The 18033-nt window shown below is 39.6% G+C and overlaps 1 protein-coding gene and 1 non-coding gene across 2 annotated transcripts; both read left to right on the plus strand.

Annotated features, from left to right (window-relative positions):
• Positions 1-386: 386 nt before the first annotated feature.
• LOC119729006 (coronin-7-like) lies at positions 387-17696 on the plus strand. The gene is made up of 25 exons (XM_038201487.1): positions 387-541; positions 1757-1850; positions 2190-2286; positions 2725-2876; positions 3191-3377; positions 4720-4844; positions 5331-5417; positions 5693-5775; positions 6434-6546; positions 6951-7096; positions 7938-8033; positions 8892-9059; positions 9956-10081; positions 10699-10911; positions 11898-12090; positions 12351-12493; positions 12694-12798; positions 12977-13062; positions 13804-13942; positions 14071-14160; positions 14737-14853; positions 15294-15429; positions 16041-16132; positions 16238-16324; positions 16924-17696. The coding sequence occupies exons 2-25, from the start codon at positions 1791-1793 to the stop codon at positions 16930-16932; spliced, it is 2850 nt and encodes a 949-aa protein (XP_038057415.1). The 5' UTR covers positions 387-541; positions 1757-1790; the 3' UTR covers positions 16933-17696.
• Positions 12223-12295, plus strand: Trnat-ggu. The gene has a single exon. It is a non-coding gene; the product is annotated as a tRNA-Thr (tRNA).
• Positions 17697-18033: the final 337 nt, after the last annotated feature.

Raw genomic sequence — 18033 nt, forward strand, 5'->3', positions numbered from 1 at the left:
TAATTTATTGTCATTATTAAAATATTCCAAATCCAGTTAAATAGTCATGCCTCTCTATTGGCATATCTGAAAGTGATGACAATCCACCCACGATCCTTTTGATTAGGCCTACACCATGTTCAGATGGATCCGCACTATTTTTAAATGCAAACTTCAGTGTCTTGTAAAAGTTCTATTCTCTCCTCATTATTTCATTGTTTTTTACAAGCCGATTATTTTAGTTTGGGTTCTCCTTTACTTCGTTTCCCTCTCGATTTAAAATGTAGCATGTGCTTCTCTGTCCGCCGCTGGTTTTGTCTTTGTGTTCACGTCCAAGCTCCGCGTCCGGTCCTGAAGTAGGGCGCCCTCACTGCGAGTCGGTATGGATCGGATCAACACTAGGGGGCGTGTCATGTTGGTGCAGGGGACTAGGTGAGGAACACTTCCGCAGTTGCACGAAAATTGTACGGAAGTTTGTTGGGGGTTTTGATCAGTGCTTTGCGAGTTCTTGGACCAGGGACCTTACCACAGAAATTCATTAGTACAGCATTAACCATAAAAGGTACAACTTTTAAGACTAAAGTCAGAATGATAAAAACTTAGGAAAGATTGTAACTTAGTCCAGACGGTACGCAACTTCTCTCATCTCTGGCTGTGTACAAAGTCTATGGAGAGTTGAGTGCGTTTTCAAAGTATTTTCGGTAATCATGTGTGTTCCTAGGGAAAGAATGTTGCAACCTGACGCTACCTCTCAGCGATTGTGTACAAAGTCTATGAAGAGTCGAGAACATTTTCTAAGTATTTCCTAACAAAATTAGAAATATTTCTCAGTCCCAGCCCGGCCCAGATTCATGTCTTATCATCATTTTTGCAAAGACTGACCTTCATTGACATCATATATGAAGAAAAAAGCAGCGTCAGGTTGCAACATTCTTTCCGTTCCTAATCCTAGCTCCATGGTATGATGTAGTTTAGGATCTCATTCCATTATTAAGGCATTAACACAAAAAAAGACACTTTAGTTTTATCATTTTGGACCTAATACCTAAGGCTAAACATTTGGCTATGAATGATACAAGCGGGAAAGTCACTTTATGTGACATGGGATCATCTAAAATTCGCTAAGATACCAACCATGTGATACATGTATCACTGTTACTTGTTAGCTATGAGCAAGTTTGGATGCTGACCTTTTAAGCTAGACTAGTAATTTGCGATTTAAATTGCGCACGCATGGTCTGGTTTTCACTCGAACATTTTTCAAACGCGTCTTGTCGATCAACCAGTCAAATCTAGTTAGTGCATATCAACAGCAGGCCTCCACGTTGCTAACGAAGCAAACGTTGGCACGTCATGTTTATTTTCAATTTTTTTTTCTCTACTTAACTTCAGCGCAATAAAATAATTATCTTACTGCAAAGATTTGTTGTTATTGAACACTGTTGAACAAAACCTACAATTTGTTGTTAATGTTAACTGTTTACAAAATTTGCTCCAGTTTACCTTTCCATCATCTTGAAACTGTGACGTAAGTCGAGTATTGACTGGAGAAATAGTGCTCCGGGGCTTAGTTGATCCAGTTGGACTAGCAAGTCAAACCACGCAGCGTTTGAGTGACATCTAGATCGACTATAAATAAGTCTAGTCGACTCTAGTCACCCAACCGAACTTGCTCTAGCTTAATTTTGTGGAAAGAGGGCAGGGTTTTGATTTATGAACGGAACGTGTAAAACATAGATGTGTCCTAAACTATACAATTACCTTGATTAAATATCAGATTTAGCTAGCAAGGCAAGACTAGCAGTAGCAGAATGAGCCGTTTCAGTGCGTCCAAATTCAAGAATGCATCGGCGACCATCGCCAAGAAAGAGGTATGTGACTGTGAAACTTCGAGTGCACAAAAATTATAAAAAAATTAAATCGCCAAATAAACTCACCATTTAGCCAAAAAGTCAAAGATAAGGTTTTTACACTTTTTACTTTTACACTTTTTACACTTTAGGCCTGCTTGTTGCAGTTAAGAAGTAGTGTTTGCAAATTGTGTTTCTCTCATGTAACAGTTTAGTTTCTTGTATCGCACGTTTTCACTTTCTTAAGTTTTTGACCTCTCCAAAAACTGATTTAGACCAGTACAGTAAGACCATTATCACCATTATTAAATCAAACGATCACAACTTGAATTTGTGTTCTATGTTTTTTTTTCTTCGTAGCATTGGTTTAGTGATCTCCGTGTCGGATCGCCATCGTCATGTGGCAACCACATCAAAGCCAGCTGCACTCTCATGGCCTTCAACACCACCAACACAGGTCAGTTAATGTAGTCTTCATGAAATAATTTAAAGATGCACCGTCCATGCTCTTCAACATTTTTTTTTCCCCCCAATGAATTTTGAAGTTGTAGGTTGTATTTTAATGAAAAAAGTACCTTTTAAAAAAAATGTATGGCAACTGCAAATTTCTGGGGGAAAAAAAGCTTTTATTTTGGTTGCTTTTGCACATTAACAGCTTCACCTTACGAGCAGACTGCTTTTTTACGTTATCGATTCCTATGGGGCTGGAATGACTTTGGTACCTGCTTGAAAAAAATGGCAATTAATTATATGATTTTAGGATAAAATTTAAAAATTCCCCCGACAGTTTATATCTTTAAATGGCATGATAATACTGTGTTGTTGTGGAAATGTAATGATCGCTGTTTACCTATTATTGACAAGAAATGTACCTCATATTGTATGTTTGTTGTAGGTGGAGGCACGTTAGGCATTATCCCTCTTGATAAATGTGGGCGGGGCCTATCAACGCTGCCCATGCTACACGCCCATGGATCGCTAGTGACTGACATGGATTTCTCACCGTTTGATGATTACATGCTTGCCACATGCTCCAATGACAACATGGTAAGATGTCATCAGATATTTATTATTTATTTATTACTTCAGAATAGGCTTGAAGGGTATTTCGGTATTACCGGATAGTCACGTTTTTTTTTGAATACCGACCAAAACCAACTAATGATTCATGAATACCGAAACACAGATGAACTCGGTATGGAAGTTCAGAACTGTTTGAAGTATGGTAGATCATGTAGAGGACATCATGAAATGTAAGAATATCAAAAAATCTCAAATTACTTTTCGTAATTAGAATTCATCAAATCGCAGTTGAAATGTGCTACTGCTTGTCTGTCGGTATTTTTGATGTCACCTCATAGATCAAGATATGGGACCTACCAGAAGGAGGCCTGACAGAGAGCATGTCCACCCCTGCTGCTACCCTCCCTAAGCTAGCCAAGGGGGTCCAGAATGTTTTATTCCATCCCACTGCAGAAGGCCTGTTGGCGTCATCGTCTGACAAGACCGTTCAGATATGGGACATTGGAAAGGCACAGGAATGCGTAGGTGGGTTTGAATGTGGAATATTTCTATGTAGTTATGTTTTAGTCGCCAAACCACGAAAATGCCTCATTCGCATTTTAAGATTGCACTTTCTGCGATTAGCACCACTAATGAAAAAGTACTCTTTAACTTTTCCCGTTTTTGAATAATTTAATGTCGTTCAAAATGGTATTAATAACAGTTTTAAAAGAAGTCATGTCCATATAAGATTTGAGGCTTTGCATGTTGGGGTATCGGTATCGTTTCGGTTTGCAGTAACACCATGTGGTAATAACTACTGCTTAGAAGATATTTAGTTCTGAAAAGAACTTGTCCTGCTTATTATCAACTTTGCTTAGTAGTTTTTTGTTGTGATAAGAACAGTGCTGCTTTAAGTTCTAAAAGAACTTGTCTTTGGTCTCAACGTTTCGACTAGCCTGCTCTAGTCATCGTCAAGAGACTGACCAAGTCATGTCCATATCAACATAATACTACACATAAAGTTCATGCTTTGTTTATACCATTTCATTGAGGGGAAAACGAAGAATTTAAAAATAACGTACATATAAGACATCAGTAACTTCTAAAAATTGCCAAATTTCTTTAAAATTTTCAAAACCCACGATCAACTACCACCGACTATATCACGGTGTTGTACACATTAAAACTGCTCTTTTGCAGCTGCTTTATAGAACATCCCTATACTGATTTTGGAACTCAAGTCTCATTTTGTAGGAGTAGTTTGCAACTCTGCAAAACCCATTATTGTATTTGCAACTAGTTTGACTTTTTTAAAGTTAACTTACTTAAAGGGAATATACAACATTTGCAAACATCGACAAATAAAACTACCAAGTTTTTACGAAAAACCTCACTAGGATGTTGGTTAATGACAGTCTAAAGCATCCTGTAAAATTATGGCACTTGGTGTGAAGTCATTTTCAAGAAAATGGTATTTTTGTATAAATTTCCAACGGTGGTCGGCCGACCACCATTGGAAAACCTAACTATTTTTCAACTACTGCTCCATATTTACCATTTTGTTCAGTCAAAATGTTGTTTGCTATTGGTTACATGTTCATGAACGGGTGCAGGCCAGCTAGACTGGTTCCCTGACCTAACAATTTTCCGGCATCTATAAATTGATCCATTTCATCTTTAGTGGAGTCAGGGAACCAGACTACTTGAACATTTTTGTTTTTCTTGGCTTTTCCAGCATTTTCAAACACAAAACTTCAAACATGTCAGTGTAACAATATTTGATCTATTATACTAACCCCTCAAATAGTTCATTTTTAAAAATAACAGCAAAAGCCAATGATGTACATTCCCTTCAAACGTAACCGTTTTTAATGATTATAACCAGCCATGGAGGTCCATGGGGAGCAGATTCAAGGCATCAGCTGGAAACAAGATGGCTGCCTCATAGCAACCACAGCCAAGGACAAGAAACTGAGGATCCTGGACCCACGGCAAAACACAGTCAGCGCGGTAAGTTAAGCTCAATTCTCCAGGTAAATTCATCTGTGATATGGGCTCCGTGCGCAAGTACCCCCTCAATGGTAAGAAAGGGAGAGTTTGGGGAGACATTCAAATGCATTCCTGATAATCATGCTATGACGCTTTGGGTTTGTGCTCCTTCAGAATAAAATAAGTTGTACATACTTTCGTCATGTCTTTTGAAGCCCATATTTGGATAAATAGGTGGATGCAGTATTCGTTTATTATCATACCCACTTAAGTAAGATTTGAAACTTTGCATGGTGGTGGTGTGAATGTTTGCGATAGCAAGTAGAAATCTGTTTTTGGTTGTATTGCTCTTTTCAGAACCACACATCTTCCCAAAAGAGATTTCTACATGGTGTTACCGCAAACCTTCACTAATTCATGCCCACCTAATTATTGGCCCATTGCAATGATGAACATATTCAAGCCTCGGTTGTGAATTCGTGTTATTTTTTTTTTCAATGCTTGCAGGAAACAGCTGGTCATGCCAACAACAAGGATTCCAGAGTGTGTTGGCTGGGGAACTCAGATCTGATTCTCACTACAGGATTTAGCCAGGTGATGTGAAATATTGGTCACCCTAATCCCATCTAATATGTAAAGAGTTACTGGTCACTAATTTCAGTTATTGCACATCCAATGTTATTGCGCATTAACATGATTTGAGGGTGGATAGTCGATATAAGCTCCCTGAGATATTGGAAGTAGACAAGTTATTTCCTGAGGCGAAGCAGAGGGAACTAATTTGTCAACTTCCAATACCGAGGGGAGCTCAGTATCGGTTTTCCAAGTAAGACTTTTGGCAAAAAAATGTTCAATCTTCATTCTTACAGGGAAGGAGCCGTGAGATGTGTGTGTGGGATCAGCGTCAGTTTGGCAGTGCCGTTCAGCAGCATTCTGTGGACCAGTCCACTGGGTAATGTACTACACACAATCCAATATGGGCAATTCCACGGTTACTCACGTTACATTTTCGTAACGTGAGCAACCAATTTTGTGCGTCTTGTTTGTCATACATAACACATTTTTCTGGATGTCATCTTTGGTGCTTAGGTAGGTCTAGGTCTACTCTATCTACCATGAGGATAACAGTTATTAAACCTTTTCAGTAAGGTAATTACAGCCCAAGGAAACTCAAAAGTACATCAAAAATGTAACGTGAGTAACCGTGGAATTGCCAATTGTTTGTCATTATTGTGGTCACATGATACCAACTTTAAGACAACTGTTCTCTTCTATGTATATCGCTTTGGACATCTGCAAACCTTGGAAAACATATTTACCTTTTGGGTTGCTCTTGCTTACAAACAGATCAGCCATGCGAGTAGACTGGTTTCAGTCCACGTGTTATTGATTCTTAAAGGGAGGGAGGGAGGCATCGACCAGTCTGCTCCTTGAATTATTGTCGGCATCATATAATTTGAAATTTGTACAGGAATGTCTCCATAACTACACATGGGCCAATTTGTTTGTTCCGTGTCTCATTCAATAGTGAATAACTTCAGTATTGCCAAAAAATTTACAAGTATGCTGTATATTAATATTAATTCTTTCACTATGTTGTTTCCTTATAGAACCTTAATGCCGCTATACGATCCTGACACCAACATGCTATTTACAATTGGCACGGGAGACACGACTCTCAGATACGCTGAGATCACAATGTCATCGCCTTACATCTCCGATAGTAAGCAGCATTAACACTAGTAACAGTACTTGTTTTATCGTGTCTTCTACACTTTAATTTCATTGGTCTAGAACAACCACGTTTCCTGTGAAATGACTGTTAACTTCATGTACACTGCATTGCATATAAATTATCTCTTATACACTGCATGCAAATGATCTCATATACACTGCCTTGCATATAAATTACCCCATATACACTGACAGAGAACTACAACCTGTCAATCTCATGTCTGGCGGGAAAGCTCACAGTAATCGAAAGGATATGATATAACAAAACAATTGTTGACTGCTTTGATGTAGAACGTGTGTTGTTTTGGCTTCACCAAGCTCATGCTAATTTTGTCAAAATAATTGTTTTGAGTTTATCTTCATTTTGTAACCGTCATTGCACTTGTTCCGCAGGGAGCGCGCAGTCACTTCCCGAACAGACCAAAGGCGTTGCCACGGTCCCCAAGCGTGCCTTGGATGTCATGTCGTGCGAGGTTGCTAGGATACTGTTGCTTACGGCAACCGCCGTGGTGCCAATTTCGTACACTGTTCCCAGAAAGGTAATTTATCCTATGTGATTATTTTCTGCCATTTTTGCTATTTTTTTCACAATGAAATTGAATCATGTGCTTCAATCCTTACGCTAGTAGGATCATTTTTTTGCCAGTTAGCCAGATGTGCCAATAACTTCCACAAGGAATGCTTACGAGGATGGGAACCCAGATCAGCAAAGACTCCCAAATGTGATAATTCGGAGGATGCTCATTGCTTTACAGGGTGCAGCCCTGCAAAATAAATCCCATAGACACTATTGCTAAATGCGCATACTTCAAAATTCTTTTAAAAATACTTAGAACTCTCACAGGTATTCAAGCTGCACGGAAAAAGGATGATCAATGTGTCATCTTTTTTTTTATTTTCACTTTTTGGTGGGTTGACCATTGACTTTTCGAGATATTCTCACCCAAAGAAGACGACCCCTATTTTCCCCAAAGCTGAAGAGTAGCCATCTTGAAAAACGATCCCTCCACAACTTGGCAAAATAGCGCCACTTTCGAGCCCAATAGCATCCAAAATGCTCAGAATTGGAAGCCCAAAGTCCGGGCCAGAGGTTCATTACCATATCTCTTCAATTCACCAATTTTATGGCTCTCAAAACTCTCTAATATAGAATATTTTGAGGATATAACTTTTAATCATGAGCTCGGCAGACGGATTTTTGGCCTATTTACAGGCGTGCACCCATCAGAAGATGAGCTTGGCATTCCTTGTAGTGTGTGGCTGCTCACACCTGTAGTAATATCCATACAGTAAACACAATATTTTCACGTGTGTGATGCTTGATTCTGTTTCTTGCCTTCTAATTTTGTGTGTTCCATTTTGGTTCTTCCTTCCTGTCAGTCACATCGTGATTTTTACGGTGAGCTGTTCCCAGACACCAATGGAGGTGAGGCTGCTCAGTCAGCGGCTGATTGGCTGGCTGGATCAGACAAACAGGTGGGTCACAAGTCAAATAGTAATAATACTAATAATAATAATGGAGTCTTGTATAGCGCACGTATCTACCAACAATTAGTACTAAGGCGCTGGTATTTATGTCTATTATTAAAGAAAGGTAAATAAAGTATATGAGAAATATCCATTATGTAGTACCTTACAAGGGTTTACAAGGTGCTGCGGCACATATTGCAGCCACTGCCAGAAACACCAGGGCAAACCCCTTCTCTTAGCGATAAGTGTTACTGGGTTCTTTAACGTGCATTACACAACACACGGGACCTACAGCTTCACGTCCCATCCTAAGGACGAAGCATTTATGGTAAAGTGCCTTGCTCAAGAGCACAAGCACCATGCTCCCACAGTCAGGATTCGAACCCATGTACCACGGCACACGAGTCGAACACCATAACCATTGGACCACAGCACCCCAGGTAAAGTTTCCTAAAATTGGCTGTTGGTGTGATTACTTAGAACTGGACCCTACAGTTGTTGCTGACGATGTATTTACCTATTTGCTTTCTTTTGTAGTAATTCATTAACCTCAAACACAAAGCTGTGAGTGTCTTTTATCAACCTTGATAAGTTGTGCAAAAAAAACAGGCTTGACAATCACGATTTGCAAGTAAAGTAGTTCATATTCAGTTGCCATGCCACAACCCTGCCATCTAAAATGATTTTGCAAGTTAGGCCATCATTTGTTGTGCAAGTGGAGTTACGCCATTGCATAAAGTTTCCTAAAATTGGCTGTTGGTGTGATTACTTAGAACTGGGGCCTACAGTTGTTGCTGTACCTTTTTGCTTTCTTTTTAAGTACTTTCATTTAAATCTTGTGAGTGTTTCTCAATTTTTTTTCAGGTTGAAAAGGTATCCCTGGATCCAGCAAAATGCAAGCCAATCACAAAGAAGGAGAAGCAAGGGTTGCCATCGGTTACATCTTCCAAACCAAAGCTTGAAGCTAAGCCAGGCAACAAGTCTCCGCCTTCCACTGAATCAGCACAGCAGCCAAATGAACCACCTAAAAAGGTACAGGACTTGGACACTTGTGCCCTTAAGCAAGGCACTTAACCATTATTGCTTCATCCTTCGGATGGGACGTTAAGCCGGAGGTCCCGTGTGTTGTATAAGGCCTAATGCACGTGAAAGAACCCAGTAACACTTATCGCTAAGAGAAGGGGTTTTCCCCGGTGTTTCTGGCCTCCTAGTTATACTCCCTTGTGGAAGCCCTTAGGAGAAGAACCAACCAAGTACCAACCAAGTACAAAAGTCCCCTAATTAACCAATTAGCACATTTATTACACTGCATTACATTGTATTTACTCATTGATGAATCCATACAACCATAGAGTGATAGGGCAGTTGAGGGCAGTATAAGTAGTAATTGACAGGGCGTTTTGGGCGGTACAGATTCGGGATCATCTTGAAATTCAGAAAGTTGTTGTCTTCCAGATGATTCGTTTGTAACATGGCTTTGGTAAACGTTCAAAATTTGTAAAAGTTGACAGGGTACTTGTACTTGGTTGGTTCTTCTCCTAAGGACTTCCACAAGGGAGAATAACTAGGAGGCCAGAAACGCCGGAGCAAACCCCTTCTCTTAGCGATAAGTGTTACTGGGTTCTTTTACGTGCATTAGGCCTTATACAACACATGGGACCTCCGGCTTAACGTCCCATCCGAAGGACGAAGCAATAATGGTTAAGTGCCTTGCTTAAGGGCACAAGTGCCCGGGCCCCAGGCTCAAACCCACGCCACTGTTGCCTCTGAAACACCAGAGTATGAGTCCGGTGCTCTTAACCGCTAGGCCATGACGCTCTATGGGGTCCATATGTCAATATAATTTGGCTTCAGAAAAGGAATCTGTTATTGCATTGACATTCATCATGATGTTAGCATTTTAGTGATGATGTGTTTTTCATCCACAGCCTTCCCCCGAGCCTTCTCAAGGTGCCAGTGAAGTCACAGCCAAGCTTGCTTCATCATCCCTCCAACCCCAGAAACCATCCCAGCCAAAGCCCAGCGTGCAGGGTGCAGGGGATAATGGGCCCAGTGTAAGTTTTGTTGACGATGGACTCAGTGAATGTCACTAAGTGATGACCGATTGTGATTCCGTATACTCATTTGCTGACTGCATATGGTGCAATGAATCAGTGTGCTGTGCATTATTAATTTTATTCTGGAGGTTTTTTTTGCACCAGGCAAATGCTTTGTGGTAGCAGTGTGTTTAAAGGCATAGGATCATTTGCATTTCAAGCAGTTTTTTTTTTCGTTTCCAATGATAATACCACTCAAAATCCATAGAAGAATGCTCAAAATCTTTCCTGTTGAAGTTTCAGCTCAGTGGATGTTAAACTTTTCGAAAAAAAAACAATGAAAACCATGCACAACCTAGTGATCGTGAAACCCAATTTCGTCAATAGCACCCTTTATTTAAAAAACATCTGTCAACTGACTGATCGTTGAAAATCAGTATATTTCTTGATTTCTTCTAAATGACATCAAGCCAGAATGAATACTATCACAGGGTGTTTAGTACAATCTTTAATGTAAGTGAGCTTTTTAATAATAATGTGGTAGGTTATGTTTTAGATAAATCAACATTTGATCCTATATGCCTTCGACTTGCAGATTGCTTGCAAAATCATACTTTTCTGTCACTATTTTTCAGGATGTCCCTCAAGCAGCCAAGCCCAAGTTCATAGCGCCGACCGTCTCCAAGTTCCGCCACATGAACTCCGCCCTCATGCCTCGGAGCATGCACATGTACAACCTGTACAATCTGAGCAATAACATCTTTGGGGAGTGCGACGTCTTCCATGCCAACCTGAAATGGGGTGCGGTGCCACTCGGTGGACCCGGCGGAATGATCGCATTTGTGGACGTTAGTATTTCCCTTAAAGATATAGTCCATCATTTGTAATTTGTGCATTTTGTTCGTTTGAAGCAACAAAAGTGTTCAAAATCTAATGAAGGATACTGAACAACTAACCTGATGAAGTTTCAGCTCAGCTTCAGCTGTATATTCCGGAGAAAAACAGCATTCTAGGATCTCAATTTCAAATCAAAAGTTGCTGAATCATGTTTTGAATTGGGCCTGAATTCAGCGTCCGAGACGCGTTCTCACTGAGCCGATTGCAGCTATACGCGATGTCGCGCACTGATCCGATGAATTATAGCAACCGCGCCCCGCGTGTGTGTCGTGCCAATGCTTGTGCGCGCTTCGCCGAATAACAAAACGAACTACTAATTTAAATTTTCCTACGGTGCGTCTTAAGACGCACCGTTGGAAAGGCTTTCTTTCGTTGATTACTTCAAAATGACAGCTTGCCAGAAAGAATAATTTCACAGGGAGTTTAGTCCCCTTACTATCTTACAACCAAGTATGTTTTTCAACAATAATTACGCCAGTTACTTTTCAGATGGCAGCAAATGATGGACTATAGCTTTAAAAATCATTGTACTCTTAAACTATTAACAACAATCGTATAAGTATGCTCAGGTGGCACTTTATACATTCATCTCTCAGAGTGCTTCATAATTAATACCCCCACTCATTTAGCCATCTGATCAGAAGTATAGATCAGCAAAGTTTGTTCTAGATGAACAGTATACATAATACCAAGGTCCATATCGCACTCCGTATATCGCACTACTCTAAAATATGCGCGCTGTTCGTACTTCAAGCACGTGTAATGGGATAACTGTTGTGTACATGCGCCATCTTTACTTTGTGTCAAGATTGAAGGTAAACTTGTTATCCCACTCGCGCTAGTGGAACACAGAAAATGTAGTGCATCTGTGTCATAAGGAAGTAGGGGTACATATTTTACAAATCATGTTTTCTTCCAAATACTATCTTTTCTCTAGATGAATAAACCAGGCAAGCTGGAGCGAGACTTGCCATCCATCCAGAATGGCACCAGTGTCATGGACTTTGCTTGGGACCCGTTTAATGACAGCCGACTGGTAGTGGCTTGTGACAATGCTAAGATCCTGATATGGGACCTGCCTAGCGAGGCTTGGAGTGAACCGCTAACAGAACCTTCTCTGGCACTCAGAGGTACAATTTTTGGTCTTCTTTTTCACGTTTGTTTTGGATATGCAGTGAGGCTTTGTATGCTTTTAACAGGAGCGGATTTCAATAGGACCCTTGAATAAAGACATTGACAAAAATAGGGAACTGCCAACATAGGGCTGGATAGCTCAGTTGGTAGAGCACCCGAATGGTAATCTGGAGGTCGCAGGTTCAAACCCCGCTCCAGTCAATGTCTTTGTTCAATTTTAAATTTATAATTATTTTTTATTAATTTTTTTTGTAAGGCCACTACGAGAAGCTCTACTTTGTCAAGTTTCACCCGCAAGCCAAAGACATCTTGATGTCAGCCAGCTACGACATGACGGTCAAAATCTGGGATTTAAGCTCTGGAGATGAGAAAATCAGCTTGACAGGGCACACGGACCAGGTAAATGTCATGAACACAGGGTTGAGATTTGTCAGAATTTTTCCTGATTTCCGGATCTTTTGTCTGGATTTTGCTTAGCACTGAAACATGCTAAACAATGACAACCTAACCACACACATGGAAATTGGAGTTCGGAGTTAGAGTACTGTGTACATTTTGTTGTTGTTGTTAATATGATGTATTTTTTACTTTTGAACCAGATTTTCAGTGCTGCGTGGAGCTCTGATGGCTGCAGGATTGCCACAGTCTGTAAGGATGGGAAAATGCGGATATACGATCCAAGAACGTCAACTGAACCCATCAAAGTAAGCCAGTCACCCAATTTAAATCTGAATAACTCGACAGTAGAGAATAAATACTTAAACTTGCTCTCCTAGTGGTTTTGTTTTCAGTTTTAACCCCTAAAATAATTACTTTTCTAATTGCTGTTTTTCTAGTAATAAAGATGCTGTTTTACATTGAGAATTTTGGTTTGATTTTCAGGAGGGGAACGGTCCGCCAGGCAGCCGAGGGGCACGCATTCTCTGGGTCTGCGGGGACGACTTTCTGTTTGTCTCTGGATTTGAAAGGTAGTAATCAACATAATGTGCCTTTATTTTTACTCACATAATTTTGTGTTTTAAGGCAGCTTCATACTTTATGCCGATGTTAAAGGGAATGTACGTCATTGGCTCTTGCTGTAATTTTCAGAAATGAACTAATAGATCAAATATTGTTACACTGACATTTTTGAAGTTTTGTGTTCGAAAAGGTTGGAAAAACCAAGAAAAACAAAAATGTTCAAGTAGTCTGGCTCCCTGACTCCACAAAAGTTAAAATTGATCAATTTATAGATGATGGAAAATTGAAAGGCAAGGGAACCAGTCTAGCTGGCCTGCACCAGTTCATGAACATGTAACCAATAGCAAACAAAATTTGGACTGAAAAAAATTGGTAAATTTGGAGCAGTAGTTGAAAAATAGTTAGGTTTTTCCAATGCTGGTCAGCCGACCACCGTTGGAAATGTTTACAAAAATACCATTTTCTTGAAAATGACTTCACACCAGGTGCCATAATTTTACAAGATGCTTGAGACTGTCATTTACCAACATCCTAGTAAGGTGTTTCGTAAAAACTTGGTAGTTTTATTTTTCGATGTTTGCAAATGTTGTATATTCCCTTTAAGGATCGAGAGGTGAATATGAAGACGTGAGACATTTGCAGCAAGATTTGCCTGACTTGAAATACCAAACACTTTAGTGAACCCACGGCCGGTATACTTGCGGTGACATGAAAAATTTGATTATTTACTCCCTTGTCACTGTTTTTAGGGGAGGCGAGCGCACCATCTATCTCTACGCAATGAGCGACCTAAGTAAAGCACTGGAGAGGATTTCGTTTGACAAGTCGCCGTCTACATTGGTTCCATTCTATGATGAGGATACCAACGTTGTCTTTCTTACCGGAAAGGTAAGGACTAAAAAAATAATCATTAAAATAATTTAAACACACTAACGGCATTAAGCATGGCATCAATAAAAGAAGAAAGATGTTTGTGCCTTTTAGTAACAGTCCTTGATGTGTTGCCATGGTTACAGGGAGATTTGACAACCTCAGCCTTTGAGATCCTCCCAGAGTCCCCGTACTTCTTCACCATAGCGCCTTTCCAGCAATTGGTTCCTCATCAGGTGAGTGCCGACAGTGCCGGTCTCGCCTTCTAGTCCAAGACAGAGATCGTTTGCTCTTTCTGCTTTTATTTGTCATTTGAAACAAGAAACTTGTGTCAAATCTTTAAGTAGATTGCATTACAACTAACATGTTGAAGTATTAATTAGCTCAGTGGCTACGACATGCTTTGAGAAAAAGAAATGCACAATTTTTTTGTATGAAAAAAAAACTCAGTTGTGAATGCATGTACAAACTTTTTAAACCAACTTCAATGATCATTTTCTTTCAATCGAAGCCATATCTGGCGGAGGAATTTAAGATGGTATTTGGTACAAGACTTATCTTCACTTCGAGCAAAGTTTACCCCATTAAAAATCAGTAGATGCATTTCTGGGTCAGTTGTCAATGTTCCTGCGTGCCTTGAACATTGAAATACCAATTAGAACGACCACTAATGCAGGGCTGAGAACTCTGGTACCCCCTACTCCGGAGGTTCCAGGTTCGAGTCCTGCTTCAGTCAAGTCAATACCTTATTACTCCTGATTTCAGTTTGAAAAAAATAAAAATGATCTTTGAGTCAAACTTTTGTCTTGCAGGCATTGTCATTCTTGCCCAAGAAGGTGTGCAATGTCCGAGACGTGGAGTTTGCCAAAGCCATGAGGTTGACCAAGACAACCATTGAACCGGTGACCTTCGCAGTGCCAAGGGTCAAGGTCAGTATGCAAATGAGCTCAGCAATCAGAAATGATCTTTCTGTTTCCCAGACCTAAAGATTCTGACTGATGAAATTCTACGGAGAGAAAGGCACAAATATCACGTGAAAAAAACTGACACAGTTTCTCCCATTCTGAAGCTCAATGCCCTTTTTGTATATTTGAGTCATTTAAACTTAATATAGAACTTTGCCCTTTGGGTCCACCAAAAATAATTAGCTTTTTTTGGGGGGAGGGGGGGGGGGCTGAAATAAGTAAAATTCTTTACGAAGACAAGATAAGTTTGCGGTAGCACCATGTGAATAAATCTCTTTTGTGAGTATGTGTGGTTCTGAAAAGAACCGGAAAAATTCTTTACTCCTTACTCCATTGGACGAGACTGTGATCACTGAATCCAGTTTTAGTTAATTAAAGTCTATAATTTGAACCGTTTTTTCCAGAGAGAGTATTTTCAGGACGACATCTTTCCAGACACCAGAGTGACGTGGGAGTCGGTCCTGACGAGCCATGAGTGGCTGGATGGGAAGAATGGAATCCAGCGCAGGATGAGCCTCTGCCCGCCTGACATGAAATTATGTGAGTTAAAAAGGTTAAAACAGTGACCAAAATTCATCTGAAATTGTTGTAAGTCATCACTCAAGTATTTTATGTCTTGGGTATTTTTTCTTCCAAATTACATGGCTGCGCTGCGAAAGTAAGTTTGTATTGAATATAGAACGCAATTAAACTTAACCTTTTAGCACTTTTGCATTTTGTAAGATTAACAGTATTCAGTCACATCCGTTTTTTTTATAATTTTCTTAAATTAACTTGTCACTAAGTCAGATTGCATTGAATTAACTGTAAATAAAAAAAACACACCTTTTTGTTTTGCTAGAAAATATTTTGCATTATCCCAAATCCAAAACTGTGCATCAAAAGAGTGGAACTATTAGTTCTTTAGAAAAAAAGTCCCGCGTTAATTTAAAGTGAATGAATTGCACTGTCCTAATCACACTACTGGAAAACCAGATATGTTTAAGTGTGGCCTAGGAAAGCAGTTTTCATTGATTCCAACACAATTTATCCTTCTTGTGTGCTTGAAAAAAAAAATAGCAAAGTGTTCGCATTTTCAAGACTTGAGGCAATCTGTTTGAAGTCCTGATATTTTTGATTTTTGACTAAACAATTTGTTTTCTGTTTGCTAGTGAGCTCCATACCGAAGTCGGGTCCAGCGCCCAAGAAATACGTGGCTGAGGTTGAGCTCAACTACAAGACGGATGAACAAAAGAAGGAAGAGGTAAAAATTTTCATGCCTTCATTTCATCCTTCGTGGGTTTTTTTCCAGGGAATGTATTAGGCAGATGCTAAAGAAAAAACAATTGTTTTTGTCTTTCTGTTTCAGTTGCTGAGTGCCATGACCAACAAACTGGAGGCCAAGGATGAACCTCTACCCCAGGACTTGTGCGAAGGAGTTGACGAAGATGAATGGGTGAGTGTGGCTTGTACATCTTAGACTTTCCTTCACGTGAACCCTGCTTAATATACCACATAGCACCACTTACAGTTAATTATACACCTAACCCCACACTTTCTAATTCACGAGCATTAATTTGCAATTACCCGGAAAAGTACCAGCCAATTTAATGACAGAAACCTTGATCAGAGTGAAGATGGGACTGGTATCAAATACCCTGTAAAATTGTTCTGCCTGAAATGGTATCATTTGTAAGAAACTAACGTTGAAGATGGTTTCAAAATTAAAATGGGCTGCCCGCTGGCACTCTCTTTCACATGCTTTAGCCCATTTGTGCACACTTTTTCTCAAAACCTATAGTACCCACTGAGCTGAAAGTTCAATAGACTAGTTGTTATTATACACCCTAGTTAAGATTTTGAGCAACTTTGCTGAAAAAGAACCCACAAAACGTAAATATGTGCCTTTAAGGTGACACAAATGCTGCGGTCATCAAAGTACGTGTATTATGAGACTGTAATATGGAATATGCGAAAAGTTCTTAGTGGACTGGGTATTTTTTTGCACAGTGCACATATTTATACCAAATGTTCTTTGTTTTGTTTTGGTTGCAGTCTGACTGAGCCTTACTGACAGCTGCCTGTTTCTGTTATCACCCTATTGGTGCCCCCCCCCCCATCCCCACCCCCAAATCTTGGTAAGGCCCCACCCTTGCCAGCACACGTAGTGGGCCTGACACCAGGTTTTCTTCAGTAATGAGAATAATGTACTTAGAAACTATTTTGTCAAATTACAACGTTTTGTAAGGCAACATTCTTCAGCTTTAACTTGAACAAAGTAACATTGACTGCAGCAGGATTCGAACTTGCAACCTTCAAAACGCTGCAAGAGTGCTCTACCATCTGAGCTATTCAGCTACGCAAACCGGTCTATCGTTATATCATTTTTTACTTTCTGTGTGTAATTGGTTGCAATTTACAAAGGTTGCCATGACAGAAATGCAGCTTTCTTACAAAGTTTTATCCAAATCAGAAGGTACATTTGTGCAGGGACATAAAGCGTATCATATTTAGTTTTCTTATGAGTACTTGATGCGTACAATGATACTTATTAATTTTTTAAGATTCATATTTTTTGCTTCAGATTAATATGATATATCAGTATATAATAATTCCTTATATAATAGGAAGGCATTGATTATAGGTTCATATTCACAAACTGTATGTTCCATATTTTTGTAGATACAAGCATGTTAATACATGCACGTCAAAACTATTATATATGGTATACCGTACATAACATAGCAGCAGCAGCAGCAGCATTGGTTTTACGAAAGACCATCATTTGATTCGAACCAGCCAACCGATCCCATTAGCTCGGTGGTCGAGTGGTAAGACATCTGCACTAGAAAGCAGGAGGTCATAGGTTCGAGTCCCACCCGAGTGATTTTTTCCAACTTTCATTTGGGAGGTAACACACTGAGTATACAGTGTTTATAGTCGATGAAGGGGAAAAAGCTAATTTGATTTACCATCATTTGACTTTTTTTTTTCTACGAAAAATATACAACAAAATATGAAGAACATACGGATGTCTTTCATTTTTGGTGGGCAGTGTTTTAGTTTGAAAACATTCCTTTTGTAATTCAACTTTTAAAAACTTTGTTTATTTTGCCAAGCTCGACAGTGAAGATGACGAATATTGATATCTTATGTGCCATTATC

This window comes from Patiria miniata, unplaced genomic scaffold, assembly GCF_015706575.1.
Source record: "Patiria miniata isolate m_02_andy unplaced genomic scaffold, ASM1570657v1 HiC_scaffold_20, whole genome shotgun sequence".
Lineage (NCBI taxonomy): Eukaryota > Metazoa > Echinodermata > Asteroidea > Valvatida > Asterinidae > Patiria > Patiria miniata.